Source organism: Trachemys scripta, chromosome 14 (genome assembly GCF_013100865.1).
Source record: "Trachemys scripta elegans isolate TJP31775 chromosome 14, CAS_Tse_1.0, whole genome shotgun sequence".
In the NCBI taxonomy this organism is placed as follows: domain Eukaryota; kingdom Metazoa; phylum Chordata; order Testudines; family Emydidae; genus Trachemys; species Trachemys scripta.
Genome location: NC_048311.1, coordinates 12,575,055 through 12,590,244, shown reverse-complemented (window position 1 = coordinate 12,590,244; position 15,190 = coordinate 12,575,055). Strand labels below are relative to the sequence as shown.

At 45.4% G+C, this 15,190-nt stretch overlaps 1 protein-coding gene across 4 annotated transcripts in view; it reads right to left on the bottom strand.

Moving 5' to 3' along the window:
• Positions 1 to 15,190, bottom strand: part of NTN1 (netrin 1) — a 267,394-nt gene that overhangs the window by 142,354 nt on the left and 109,850 nt on the right. For all 4 annotated transcript variants that reach the window (XM_034789679.1, XM_034789681.1, XM_034789680.1 and 1 more), the window contains exon 3: positions 2,796 to 2,984. In XM_034789679.1, coding sequence (XP_034645570.1) covers positions 2,796 to 2,984 — 189 coding nt within the window. The remainder of the gene's footprint in view (positions 1 to 2,795; positions 2,985 to 15,190) is intronic.

The following is a 15,190-nucleotide window of genomic DNA, read 5'->3' as shown; positions in this document are numbered from 1 at the left end:
TGAGATCCAGTAACTGACAAAAAATGACAAGCCTGTGTTGAAAATAAAAGTAAATTAGACATGGAGTTTGCAGCGGCGCTAGCATTAGCGGATACCAATGGAATGCTCCCAAGAGTAAACAAACAGGAGAAGAATCATCGTTGTGACATAATTAGAAGCATGTGAGCAAATCACTGGCTATTTCAGGAGTAAGGCCATGTCACCAGCTAGTACCAGGCAATCATAGTGTAAACACCAAATTCGCAGGACTTGACTGCTGCCTATTGCAGGGTATTGAATGACTGTCAGGTTTTCCATAGTAAGTAGGGAGGTGTTGCCCCAAACACCACTCTTTTGGTAAAAATCCCATAGCCAGCTGCTCCAGCGTACCAGGGGTTAAAGAGAATTATGTCTATTTCAGGTAAATTAGAGGGAGGATTGGAGTAGCTGAAAATGACCAGGCCAGGCTGATGGGTCAATATTTGAATCCTACTAGAAGCAGGTATTTAGGGTGTGTGGAAGAATGCGGAGTGAAGAGAGTGTGACACAGAGGCCCACTGGTGGTTCACTGTTCTGTGTTAGCAACTCTTGTTAGGACTGATACACTCACTGCACTTAACACACTGTTGTCATGATATATACTTAAAGTGGCATGTAATACATCACTGGAAAACTAATAACTCACTGATTATTAATATTACTTCGTGATGTATGTATGGGGTGTGTACGAGGAATTATGAATATGGGCTAGAATTATGTTCTTAAAATGTATTTGGCAAGCAATGCATAAGCCCAGTCTGCCCTAGACAAAGAGATGTGTGTTTGGTAGTCTAAGCAGCCTGGTCATCAGGCAGAGACAATGAAAGTACATTTTACATAAAAGGTAAACAAAGCCATCAACCTAACAAAAAGGTCTGTTTTCCATAGAACATTTGGAGTTTTAATTGAAAAAATGAAAACCCAAGACTTTTCAGCCAAAACTTGCCATTTTGGCCAAAAATTTTCAGTTTTCAGTCACCATTTTTCAATTTTTTCCATGAGAAGACAAAATTTTCCTGTGGAAAAGAAATCCATTTTCCAGCCAGCCCTACAAACTACCTATTGTCAGTTGTGTATCTTTGTTTTCTGAACAGGGCATCTCAGGCATGTAATTCATCTTCCTCCCACCATCTTGGCCGAGAGTTGAAACCAGGCCTGATTTTCATGGTCTGATCCTTCCTTACCCTGTATACCCACAATTTAGAAAAGGCTGAGCAGGACTTGGGGTGCTGGGGACCCCAACCTAATGATAGTGAGAGTGCTAATGTGCAGCCACCACCTACACCTGGCTAGTACAAGGCACACAGCCTAGAAAGTAGACAGCATTGCTAAACACCTCATGTGCAGGGTCAGAATCCCACCTAAGCCCATGTATCTCAGACATGCCCATTCTCCACCCACTCCCTGCCTCCTTTGACCATGAACTCTTAAGGGAGCACCTCCCCAAGACTAACTGTTGCTCACTGTAACCTAAGTCCCCCCCCCATCGCCTCTGCTCATACGTACACAAAAGGACAGCTGCCTTCGCATTCTGCAGCAGGTGCCTGTCTCAATATCGCCAAATAAAAATGGTTTGAAAATCAATTAAAGGGCATTTGAGCAAGCCCAGATCGAATGATGACACAATGTCTGTGGAATTCCAGAGTACTAGAATTTAGGGGCTAACCCAACAGATCCTCCTATGCTCTCAAGGAACCCTTAGAGTTCTGGCTCGAGCCCAAATCACCTATGGTAGTTTCATTTCCAACGAAGGGGAAAATTAAAACATCACATCAGAAAAATTAAATGATTATTGCCTGGTCCTCTGAGCTGTAATAGATCCCCCTGCCTCCCTTTTTATTATTATTTTGTCCAGAGAAACAAAGCTGTTGGTACATGGCTTAAATATTCTCTTTTCCTTTCTCTCCCTAATGCTTGTGACCTATGTTGTGTGTACGGCAGATATATGGATTCGTAAGAGATATGACCTTTGTCCTCCCTGATGCTAAGCCTGTTGAATGGAGCCCACTGTTCGCTGGTATGCACACCTGTGAGAAGGTGTGGGAGGCGGGGGACCAGAGCTTTGGTTTTTAATGACAGAGATCCCTTTGCTGATCTGAATAACCGTAGCAATCCGTGAACACCTTTGTTTTTCTTCTCCTTTGGCTGCGTTTTCTTTTCCATTTCATTGTTTGTTTTTGCTTGCCTGGTCACACGTGTTGTGAATAGCCGCTCAAATCCACTGAATATCTGTGTGTATATGTGTCTCTCTCTTAAGCTATGACAGGTGCAATAAAAGACCTTTTTTCCCCCTAATGAGTGAGATTTGAGCGGGTCACCCATTTGTCAGAAACAGCCTCTAAATCTGCACAAGTCAAATTTGTGTCCATGCACATCAGGTAGTTGTGGCTCTGTACCATGTAAATGGCAGGCGCAGCTTGGTGTTCGGTTAAGATCGCTTTTAAAATATGACCCAAAACATCTTCTTGAAATAGACATTGCAAAATCTTTCATCCTCAGAGCAGAGATGCTTTTAAAAGCTACCTTCAAACTCTCTTTCTAAATAGCCAGGGCTTGGCAGGTCTGGTGAGTATGGCTGTGGGAAATAAGGTGAGGTGGAGAAAAAGGAGTGAGGGGGTGAAGGAAGAGGTATGTTTGTGGTTTGGCCTTTGAGAAGGTAGAGTGGGAATAGACTAACAACAGAAACAGCTATGGAGATAAGACAGGAAGGGAAGGGTTGGGGGGAACAGTCTGTTCAGTATCCCAGATATCATCTTAAGCACTCCTTCCCTGCATACCTTTGCATGCTTTCCTGTGGGTGATCGGCTTGGTCATGTCCCGGTAGTAGCCCTCTTTGCAATAGTGGCAATGGCGGCCCGCCGTGTTGTGCCGGCAGTTAAGGCAGACCCCTCCGCTCTTGCGGCCTGAAAGCTTGTAGAGCTCCATGTTAAAGCGGCATCTCCGGGCATGAAGGTTGCAGTTACAAGCTGCAGGAAAGGAGACAAAAAGCAGAAAAGTTGCCACTTGTGGGTACATGAGTCTCATGAACCAATGCAGAGCTATATCTCGGCCCCTTGATTCCTAATGACAGATTCAACCCCTGATCATGGGGAAACTGGATCTCAGTATGCCATGGACCAAATGTAGACTACTGGCCATTACCACAGAGGCTAAGGAGGGGGAGGAAGCTGGAGTGACGTTAACCATATGTTTATACAGCAGCTTGAACAATGGGACCCAGCCTGGTTGGCCCTCAATGCAACGTGCATGTTAAATTTAAAAAGACGGTAATTTGTTACATTCATGATCTTGCCCTTGCACCTGAGACTGGGAGTGGAAGTGCCAAAATACCATGGGAAGGGTTGCTTTCCCAGCCTTAAGGGTAGTAAGCCACTGAAGAAACCAGCTTCTGAGGGTCTGTCTACCCTGCAATTAAAATCCCGCGGCTGGTTGGTGCCAGCTGACTCAGGCCTATGGGGCTCAGGCTATGGGGCTGTTTAATTGCAGCGTAGGTGTTTGGGACAAGCTGTGACCCTCTCACCTTGCAGGGTCCTAGATCCCGGGCTCCAGAACAACCCTGAACATCTGCACCACAATTAAACAGCCCCTCAGCCCAAGCCACCTGAGCCTGAGTCAGCTGGCACGGGCCAGCTACAGGTTTTTAACTGCAGTGTAAACATACCCTGAGAGATTTCCAACTGAGTATTGGAGACTCCTGGGGCATGGAGAGTTTGGGGAAGCACATCAGCTTCAGAGGGGTTATCCCAACCTTCGGAGGTTGCACCCTCATGACGGGATAACAGCGCAGGAAGTGGAACCCCTTGACCCTCCCCTCTTATAGTCAGTCAGATGGGCCAGAAGGAAGAGCCTGGATCAAAATGTGCTTGAATTTTGGATGCAGATTTGAGTTTGGGGGGCGAGGCCCGTGTCTAGTTAAAATGGTGGTGCCTGCCTTTGATAGGCTTCTGCCATTTGCAGTCAGAAACATTTGGGACCGTCAGCTTCACTGGAGTAACATTACAGCGCCATGCGAACTGTTATCATCTACCCTCTGATTTGCTCTTGAAGCGACACTACATTAACTAGTGTTAAATACAGAACATCCTGAGCCTGTGGAGTCCAGTTCACCAGTATGTAATTGTTCAGCACATTCCTAAGACATGCCTCCCCTCTCCCCAGTCTCTACCCCACTTTTAAAGTGTCAGAGGCAAACTCTCCTTTCCCACCACACACACTTGCTGTACAGTTCGGAGATGCTCAGTTTATGTGCATTCTAAGGATCTGAAATAGTTCTAGCAAACCTTCCCCTTTAACATTTCTAGAAAGGTTTCGATTCTGTAGTCTCACCATTCACTGTGTGTCTAGATCACAACATTACAATGCAACCTCCCGCTCCTTCACACCAGCTGTTCTCAGCCTGCTGCAGGGATTGGGCCAACCTGACATTGTTAGTTAAATACCAAGCAGTCCTCTCTGTTGAGTAGTTACACCATGATTGAACCTGCCAGGAGATGCCAGATCTTTCTGCCATATGCAACCTAATGTCAACATGGTGGCTATTTTTAACAAGGGCCAGTACAAAAGAAAACTAAGAAGAGAACATCAAAAGCTCAGCCCCTCCCCTGCCATTCCCCAGAGCTGTCAAGAGGCAGTTGCAAGAACTGTGTGCTTTGCAGAGTATTTTATAGCTTGTTTTCTTTTCCCTTTGCTTTTATTTGCCCTACAGCGTTGAACAATGCAGCAAAGCAATGCAAACCCACATCTGGGCCTCTCCGTTCTGCGAAGGGAAGGTGTCAGAGCTCTCGTCACCTTCCTTTAGAACAGAGACATCTTAATCCCATTCCTTCCTGTTTACCTCATGCTCCTTACCCAAGACAAAGACTTGTGGTATTTGCTTAATTATCAAATTTCAGCCTAAAAAATTACAGTGCGGTTCCATTTTATTTTTTCTGAGCAGTCACTGTTCTGCTCCTGACTTGCAACCAACCTATCCCTATTGGGGAGCAAAATACCCTATCTGCCTAGAACAGCAGGGCAGAAAAGGCTTTCCGTGTTTTTGTTCTGTATTTTGTTTCATTCTCTGATGCTGTGAGGCCTGCTAGGGCTTGAACTAGCCCCCTCCAATCCCAAAGTAGCAGCTCTGCCCTCTGAAATAAAAAACTTTCTTAACACTAGGAGCAGCACTGAGATTATCTTTCAGGATATTCCCGGCCACTGGAATCCATTAACACCAACCGGCTATGAGAGAGACTTCAAGCCTAACACTCAGACTATCTCCTTAGCCGGGCTCACCTGCTATATCTGCTCTGCTAGGAAGACAACGACCTGTTGGCATGGGGGGGATTTTCGCTGGTAGGGTTTTGCCTGCACAACAGATACATTCACAAGTAGTACAAGTGCAACTAACGAGGCTCTCATCTAGAACAAAAATAGGATCCAGGCATTCAGCATGTTCTGGATTTTTTTTTTCTTGCAATTTTTTTCTTTATACAGCTGAAACTACAGTAAGAGGACTTCGGGTGGGGGGTGAAGGTGTTGCACTTTTTGTGAGGGGAAAGCACTGAAGTGTTTTGTTGCCAATGTCTCCAAGCCCCAGGCCCACTCCCCTGTGCTCTGGCATAGCCAGCCTTTCAGGCCCATCATAGCCCCCTCTCCTAATGCAGGGGCAGGTGAATCTCCGCTCTGATTGAAAAGAAAAACTTTCTAGCCCTTTTCCCTGCAAAGGACCTTGGAAGCAGAAACCAACAGCAGAGGCTGAAAGAAGCAAGCAGCTCAGGCTCCCCGTCAGCAGCAGGAGACTAAGAGGCTTAAAGATTGGCATGGCACATACACACTCACTGCTCATAGGATGTTTGGAGGTACCTCAGCGAACCCCTGGAGGGGACTCCATAGCCCTGCACAGCAGTGGGGAGGAACTGTTGCTGTTGGGGGGCCAGTTCTGCATTTTACCTTCCTCTCTCTCATGGCTCTTTTTCATGTGCGCCATTCTGCAAACCCTGCTCACTTCCGTCTGCCTGGCCTCAGCCTTACCTTCGATGAAAGCACCTTGGTGCCAGCCAGCCTACCCTTCTCAGGAGATTCCCCTCCCCCGCCCACACACTGCTCACACTATTGTTAGCTCCCTCAACATACCAAATGGTCCCCTCCCTCCACCCACACACCAATAGCTTCCACAAGCTTTGTTTCTGGTTCTCTCCGCCCGCCTCCTTTATCTCCTCCCCTTCTCTTCTTGCTTCCCTCCTCTGTATGTTCAAATTGCCAAAGGATCTTCATTCCCCACAGCTCCATTTCTTGTACACAACACACCCCTGCACTTAGAGCAAACTTCGGTATTGTTTGGGGGGGGGGCAAGGGGGACTGCACCAGGATACACGTCTCCATCTGTGTCCAGCTCAGATACAAAACATGGGAACAAAGAACCTTCTTCCCGCCCTCACCCGCCACCCTTCCTTTCTGAGCCCGGAGAAGAGGGGGAACCGTGAACCATAACATTTAATTTTTCTGACTCCTTATCCTTGCTGTGGAATGATCCCTATGGAGTGTCAGGCGGTGCCAGCTCTGTGGGCTTTTTGTTGGGCCTGCAGCTCCATAATCGTCTTCCTATTGCATACTGCTGCAGACACACACACACACACACACACACATACACACACTTGTGCCCATTTATTCCTTCCCCTTCCAATGCACCTGTTTGCAGAAACCATGGCCTGTTAATCAGGCCGGCCATTGGAAGTGCGGCTAATACGGGCTCTAATTTCATGAGAAGACCGGATTTATTAGAAACTATTGTCTTCCATCCTATTCCTGAATGCCCAGTCACTGAATACTCTGGCACTATGTTCAGCTGGCCACCGGCCAGGACTAACTGGCAATTACAGTAGTTAGCCTGCTGTGCTTTATGATGCCTGTTGGGAAAGGTTTGATCTGACCGAAAAGTAGCCATGCCATTTCCCTCTTACAATAGCATGCAGGGAGGGTGGAATAATGGTGGCACATTGAATAAAGATAAATGTGAAGGAACTGAGGCCTAGATGGGCCTTTTGCAAGAGCCATATTGGGGGGCATGGCTACACCAGAGCAGTCCCCTGACACATCACTAAAAGCATGGTTCAACTTGACGTGTAGATGAGACTGGATCCATGCTTCAGCCTTGAGCAGAGCAGAGCTGGAAGGATTTGAAGATGGTTGTCTCCCATCTATACCTTGGTCATGAGCTATTTCAGGGAGTTTGTCATATCAAACTGGGTCTCCCAACACTAATTTATACATCATATATTTTCATAAATTTTATGTCCAAAAGGAACCATGAGATTATCAGGCTACAACACAGGCTAGAGAATTTCACTGTTTCCCCTGTGTTGAGCCAAATAACTTGTGTGTGACTAAAGCATATTTTCCTGAAAGCCCTTCGGTCGGCATGTCAAGACATCCACCACTTTCCTTAGGAGTTTGTTCCAATGGTTAATCACCCTTTTGTATCTTATTTTTCATTTGTCTTTGCCTAGCTTTAACCTCCAGCCATTGGTTCTTATTATACCTTTCTGTGCTAGATTAAAGAACTCTTTATTGCCTGATTTTTCTCTGTGGAGGTATTTGTACAAAGTAACCAAGTCACCTCTCGATCTTCCTTTTCATGAGCTGTGCCCTAAAAGGCTACCAATCTTTCTCATATTATCTCCCAACCTACATAATTTCTTCCTTTTGTCAATAGGAATAATAATAATTGTCAATATGGTCAGCAAATGCCTAGCAGACACCCAAACCTACAGGTTAAGTACAGAACAGAAGAACATTGTCATTTGCTGAGATCTCTAGAATGCCATTGGGTGTCTCACCGTTCAGTGATACTTGCAGCGACTGTTTGTCTCCAACGTTGCCTGGGACCTGAATTGCCCTATGTTGGCTAATTTTATTCTGCAAACATGCAAATATTTCCATCATGTTCCTCCAGAAAGGGCCTTTACCTGGAGAATCAGGCCTAAGTGTAAACTAGTTAGTATCAGCTAAATGCAGATAGTACAAAAAATAGAGAAAGCCAAACCTCAGAAGAGTCAGAGGTTTGGTTTAGGGCTGGTTGAAAAATTTCAAATGAAACATTACTGAAAAATGACTTTTTGTCTAAAGTTTCCACAGCACTAAATAAGTTTTGGTGGAATTTTCCATCAGGAAAACCGAAACGTTTCATTTTGGGTCAGGTTAATATTAATCTCTGCATTTACATGAGCTGCCGCAGTGCCTCATGGGAGTTGTAGTTCCAGTCCTTCATGCTCCCATTTGCTCCTAAGGGCCCAGCTTCCCAGGGGGGTGGCATCCCTCATGGCGCACCACAGCCTCGCCATTTTTCAATCAGCACTACTTTAGCTAAGCTTCCAAAAGTCTGGTTGTTCATCAAAGCCAGTTGGGCTTGCAAAATTCAGCTGGAAATCTCCAGTTCAGTCAGGAACACAGAACTGCCTGTGACACAATGGAAGAAAATCCCTTTTAAAAGCTTTTTCGAACCTTGCATAAAGTTCAGATTGTGTTGTAGGTGAAAAGACAGGCTGTGGTTTTAGATGAAAGTTTGGGTCAGATTTTATTTTATCGAAGTTCTACCATCCCTTGGAAGAACATGCATAAATAGGCAGTGCATTGGCTAATGTCGGGTGGCCTGGTCCCTGAGGAAAGGGGGATCTGGGAGAGTTTCTTCGGTTCCCACAGACCAGCTAGTCCCATCAGGCACATGTGGTTTCATTTGACATATCAGTTTGAGGTTTTAGGTGCAGAAAGACACAAAACCAGAAGGAAACGCAGAGGTCCTGAAACTCAAGCAGGCCAAAGCCAGCAGGCTTTGCATGGCACTTCCCCTCCCCAGACTGGCAGGAGCTGGGTGTTTTCACTGTGTACTGACACTCCCCTTCTCTTGCTCTCTGGGCCAGCAAGGCTTGAGTGAGCAGTGGAGGCAGCCTGCCCACTCGGTAGCAAGCTTGCCACCTTCATAAGGGCAAGCTCATTGTGTTACGACATTGCCTCTTCACCCCGTGATGCAAAAGAAGGTGCGCTGGTCTGTCCCTGGTGCTGCTAGCCCTCCCTGTGCAGGGACCCCACCCTGGAGGAATTGAAAGGCTTCCTCAAAGCAGATAAGGACCCAGCAATGACCTCCTCAGTTGACATCTCCATAGGTCTGTCAGTAACACCAGTCTCACCCAGCCCTTGTAACCGAAGTAAACTCCCTGTAACCCAGTGCTTTGGGGAATGGGGCTGGGATATGTGGCAATACCCTCACCCCCAGTGCAGACATTACAAGGAAGTTCAGAAAGTCACCCCTCTGTGGAAGATCCCTCACTACATCACACTGAAATAATAATCAACAGCAACCAGCAATCTATTCCTACTTGCTGTGCTGGCTGACGCACCTCTGCCTAGTATAGCGGTTACACAGGCCACAGGGATAAACCAGAGCTATCCCTACTGCTGGATATTTGTCATCAACCACAGACTCTCGCAGCCTAAACCGAATGTAAATGCTTGCCTGGGACAATTTATTTGCATGTGCTGCACATATGAATAAGGGAGAGGGGATGAAATAGATTTGGTTTGCCTGAGCTAAGCCACTATGGGGAAAAAATACACCAGCATATTGGGACTGTGAAAGGGAGACCTCTGGCAGCATGGACAGTCAGAGTGCAGGAGTGCAGTAAAGTCGGCGTGATAGAATGGAGACACTACATAATAAACAGCTATGCTTTGGCAGAGTCCACAAAATCTTCGCTATGAACATGGGCTGCAGAATAAAGGAAGAATGGGCACTGTTTATGGACAAATAATGACTCATTAATGTCAAGTCACAATGGAATTTCCCATTACTGCATTGTCTGAGGCTGTGCCAGAGAAATTTGGCATGCTTATCACCCTAGCACGCCTGCATCACACCACCCTGAGGGTAGGTCTACAGGGCAATCGGGAGGTGTGACTGCAGCCTGTGCAGACAGACCCGAGCTAGCTTAGGTGTTAGGCATGTTGCTTAATGCACGACTGGCAGGCGTTTGGATACTGACAAGCACAGCATAAGAACCTATTGAGAACAGAATAAATTAGTGCACAGTGATTGGATTAGCAGGTGACGAGTCGTGCTCACTCAAGCTGTAGCCTGAACCCCCTGAAGAGCCAACCAAAGCACCATCACACTTGAATGAAGGGATTCTGTGTGGGGACAGGGACTCAAGTTTGGCCAGGAGCAACACTTGCATTATAACTCGAGTTAACTCTGCAGCACAGCCAAGCCCACAGATTGTAATAACAGTAACAAACAGGCACCTCTCTGGGGCTCAGTGTTGCCCCATCTGGAACACAGAGACACTAGTACTTACGGGAGCTGGGTGACTAGCTCAAAGCAGTCTGCAAAACAGTCACTGCAATGAAAAGTGGAATGTGCTTCCTCTCTGCTTGCTCTCCTTACAAGAGTGTTTTCCAAACAGCTTAGCTTACTGGCAGGGAGTTCAGAGAAACAGTGAGGCTTGGTCTACACTTGAAAGTCACATCAGCATAATTACCTTGGCCAGGGGTGTGAAATGACACACCGCTGACTGATGTAGCTATGCCAACAAGACCCCCAGTGTAGACCCAGCTATGTCAATGGAAGAGGGCTTCTGTTGACATAACTAACTGTCCTTTGGGGAGGTGGTGTTCCCAGGCCAACAGAAAAACCCCTTTGATCTGTGTAAGCTGCGTCTACACTACGGGACTAATACCAGCATAGCTACGCAGGAAGGGTCTCCGTAGTGCAGACATACCCAGAATTTTAAAGCAAATATTAGAGAACATTCACAGAGCTTTGGAGCGGAAAGTATTCGCCCTCCAAAATCTGATTGGAAGAGTTCCCCACATCCAATCTGAGGATAAGAACTAATCAATGACATCTGGGTGCTAATTACCACCAACCACCACAGTTCAACGTTTTGATAGCAAGAACTCCCAACAGACAATTTGTCAAAAATCTACAGGCCAAGGACTATTCGCTGCAATTACCTGGCAGATCATTTCAACAACAAACAGTTAGAGAAAAGCCTAACCTGCTTGTGAGCAATTTGCAAAGAGAGAAAGGGACGAACCTCTTCAAATCAGTTACTCTGAGGATTATTTTCTCAGCTCTAATATTTACCACCTTTGTAAAGAGCTGCAAGATCATAGAATCACAGAATATTAGGGTTGGAAGAGACCTCAGGAGGTCATCTAGTCCAATCTCCTGCTCAAAGCAGGACCAACGCCAACTAAATCATCCCAGCCAGGGCTTTGTCAAGCCAGCCCTTAAAAACCTCTAAGGATGGAGGTTTTTGATACCACAGCACACCTTTGGAAGCTGACCAATAGTCACTGCAAACATAGAAAAAACATTTTGTTTCAATCATTCCAGCACCCTGAGTGGCATACGAACCAGGTTGGATAATAAAAGAACTGACTCGAAACACTGCCTATAATGGGAATCTGTGGTTTGAAAAATGTAGGTTAACTTTAAAAAAATACATCATTTTCATAACTGCCTCTGCACGGCTTAGTTCCCGACAGGACTGGAGTGCTAATATCAAGAGATATTCCCAGTCTGTCCACATGGTATTTCCGGCCTGGCAGGAAGCACCAAGAATCTCACGAGAGAGCTTGTTCCCGTGAGACTTACAGCCCCACTCTGCAGACCCGAAATGTTCAGATAAAAATCCAAACTCTGAACTTTTCAGGTCTGCCCATCACCAGCTGATGGGTGGCAAGTAGCTCTTTCAAGCCAATGGGATTCTAAGGTGTCATATATTCCTAACTTGTATTCTATGAGACACTTCCAATCATACAGAATGGCTCCTGTGGTTCATTATATTAAATATCAAATAATAACAATATCTATTTCCAATTACAGTGGATCAGAGTCCTCAAGACCTTACCCTTTGGATCCCATGCATTGTACTGAAATATTACTGGATTCATTCACTCAAAGCCATTTTCTGCACAGAGAAAAACAGTCTGCAAAGCAGCTATTTGCCCTTTGGAAGTTGCCGGTCCATTTGCATCACATCAAGATTTTGTCCAATATTTGATTGTTATTACCAATGTCTATGAGCTAGCTCTGATGAAAGCTGCCTAACTGACAGCCCTGGAGAGTGATGTTTTCTATTAACTCACATTAAAAGCAGGGCATGGTTTTGCAAATCATAGTGCATGCACAGCTGTAATGTGCAGAACATAGTGCGTAAGTCTGTGCAGGTTAAAGACACTCATGCACCTCAGCACTGAGCTAGCGGGATCACCTCTGTGGGATGAGAAAGGAGTTCAGTCATTGGGCTCAATACTCAGATTAATAGCAAAGAGGGAAGCTGCTAATGGTGCTTATGTGATGTGGACACTTGTTCACAAAGAACGGGACTGAAAGCACCAAACATTTATCCCCTACTGACTCTCAAACGGCTACCAGACATGGACAGTGTTCAATTCACCAACCTGGGCTGCAACTGAACTGTCAGTCTAGAGGGAACACTTTGTTTCTTGTCAAGATTCTCTTTTTCTTTAGCTGGGTTCCTTGCTGCATTGCCTCCACAGCTCATGTGTCTTTGTAGAGGTTTGCAGACCAGCACAGGCCTAGAATCAACCTGAATTATTTCTTGTGAAAGGAATGAACAATGTATTTCAATCCAAGTGTTGATACTAAAGCAACACTGTTTTTTTATTTTTAGCACCCTGCACAAATCAAGATGTGTGATTCTTGAAAAGGTTTGAAAAGCATTGTTTATATCCAGTAGTTCAGACTTCAAGCCCAAGGCAAGAGTTAATGCAAGGGTTATCAGAGAAAGTACACAGCCGTTCGCCCCTGAACTTCCGGCTCAAGCTAAACTCTTAGGTGTTTGTTAAGTGTTTATTTAGAGTCCAATTGGAATCCACTTGGGAGCAATTTGTCCACTTAAAAACTGCTTGCCCCTGTAGTTACACTCTTATCTGGAGCAGATCTCAGCAGCAGCCTTCCCATAGCCACAAGGAGAGAAACAGTGTTTTGGAGTAGTCAAACCTTCTTCAGCTAACTGCTTCCTACAAACACTATTTGCTATTATTACCAGGCACTTATGTAGTGTTGCAAATTTGCATGATGCTTTACAGGAAACAGAGGAAGCCAAGTTCCCAGCCCCAAAGAGTTTGCAGTGTTGTTCAACCCCTAACATTTTTTGCACTAGTGTCTTTGAGCTGCTCCAGTAAGATTTTAAGGAATGAGCCTAAGCCACGAAATACAGGTCTGGGTTTGAAAACCCCACAATTGAGGTGTGTTCTGACCCATGGTTCTGGTTCAGACCCACCTCTAAGATGAAAAGGCCAAGCCCTGAAACTGGATTTATGGAATCAATACAGCTGTTACAAAGTGCGCCACTGGCACAGAGTTGTTACAAAAGCCATTATTATGCACTTTGATATCCTTCCCCAGTAGGAGTATTTTACCTGACCAAAACCATCGTTCATCTGGAGTCTCAGGTGAAAGGGCAGATCAATAAGTAGAGTGTTAGAGGCATTGAGAGAACACTGACTTATCAAACACGGCAAAACTAGTAAATTCAGAGTTAAGGTTCCAAGAAACTTGAAAGCACACTATAGTTTTAATTAAAATACCCAAGACAATAAAGTAGCAAAAAGACAAAAAACTATACATTAAAGTGAGCATCCCAGGAAAACCAAGAATGGAGATTCACAGGTAAGGAACTAAAAACTATCTTAACACTGCTCCTATAGTTTCCCTGAGAAAATCAGAAACTTGAACTACTTCAGCATCCATAACAAACAATTTAATATTAATGGTGACCACAAAATCTAGAAATTCTTACTCTAACTGAATAATCTATTCTCCTGCATGCATAACTGCTTCACTGTGTGACCTGGAGCTATTAATGTGCCTCAAAAAATGTCCCACACTGAACCACTCTGGAGGCTTATTTCATTTTACATTGCAGGTCAATAGAGCAGCTATGGTGACTGATGCTCTACAAATGCAACAGACAAGCTTTCAGTATGAAACCTGAAGCCAAACAAAACTCCTCTGGTATCAGGTTTTGTTACAAATGCAGAACTCATTATCTGCTGAGTATCCTGGGACTTTCAAGAGAGTCTTGGTCCATTTGTGGTTTCACACTAAAACCAGGTGAAAATCAGCAGCTTCTGAGTTTTACCTAGAGGTCTGAGGTCTATCTGAAATCAGAAGCAGCATGTCTCTGGGGGGGCTAAGGAAAGGCCAAAGAGTTACAAGCACCTGAGTTCTAAGAACTGCTGAGCCACTGACTTGCTCTGTGAACCTGGACGAGTCATCCTGGCATGGAAACATTTTCAGCAAGGTTGGGTTTGACAACATTTTGTTCTTACAAACTTAAATCTGAGGCCTACACTGATGTGGCTTTGCCGCTTTGAAGTATTTCCTGCTCTTAGACCCAGTGGGCCCATTTGCACCAATTTCAGACTGACTCCAGTGGAGTTACTCCTGGTTTACACCAGTGTAACTGAGAGCAGAATCAGGTCCAACAATCAAGAATTAAGAGTATTGAATATTCTTCTCTTTTCCTAGATAAGAGGAGCCAGGTACTCAGCTGCAGTAAGTGGGTGCTTTTTCATTGACTTCATTGGAGCTGCACCCATGTATATCAGTGGAACACCTTGCCCTATGCAACATCAATATTCTCAAAAGGGATGCTCTGCCTAGGTTAAACTATCTGACATGATGCCTGTTAAACTCTGCGGAAAAGACCCCTCTAAATACAGCTGGGTTGAGCAGCTGCATTAAATAACACGATGATAGCCCCGTCGGAGAGGGAATCAAGGAGGAGCAGCTTTGCCTCACTTATACTATTGTCCCTCAATAGATAAATCCCGCAATCTGGCTGGGCGGAGGTCCCGCCTGTCTGTGCCGAGATGGCCATTCAAACGCCAGGATTGATTTTTCCCACAGCCAGCTCAGGAAACTCACATCTTTCCCCTTCTTGGTCTCCTGCTTTGTGCAAGAGAAACGGAACACAGTGCAAGCCCTTGGGGAGCATTTATCGATCCCTCCTCCCCTTTCCGATGATTTACAGACCTTGGCTCGGCCACTTGATGTGCCAGACACAGTAACACAGGCTTAACAGATTACAGCTCTTGGGAGGATGCGTTTTGGTTTCCCTCAGAGGCCAGGCTGGCTCAGGGCAATGGCTGGCAGATCAGCCTGCTC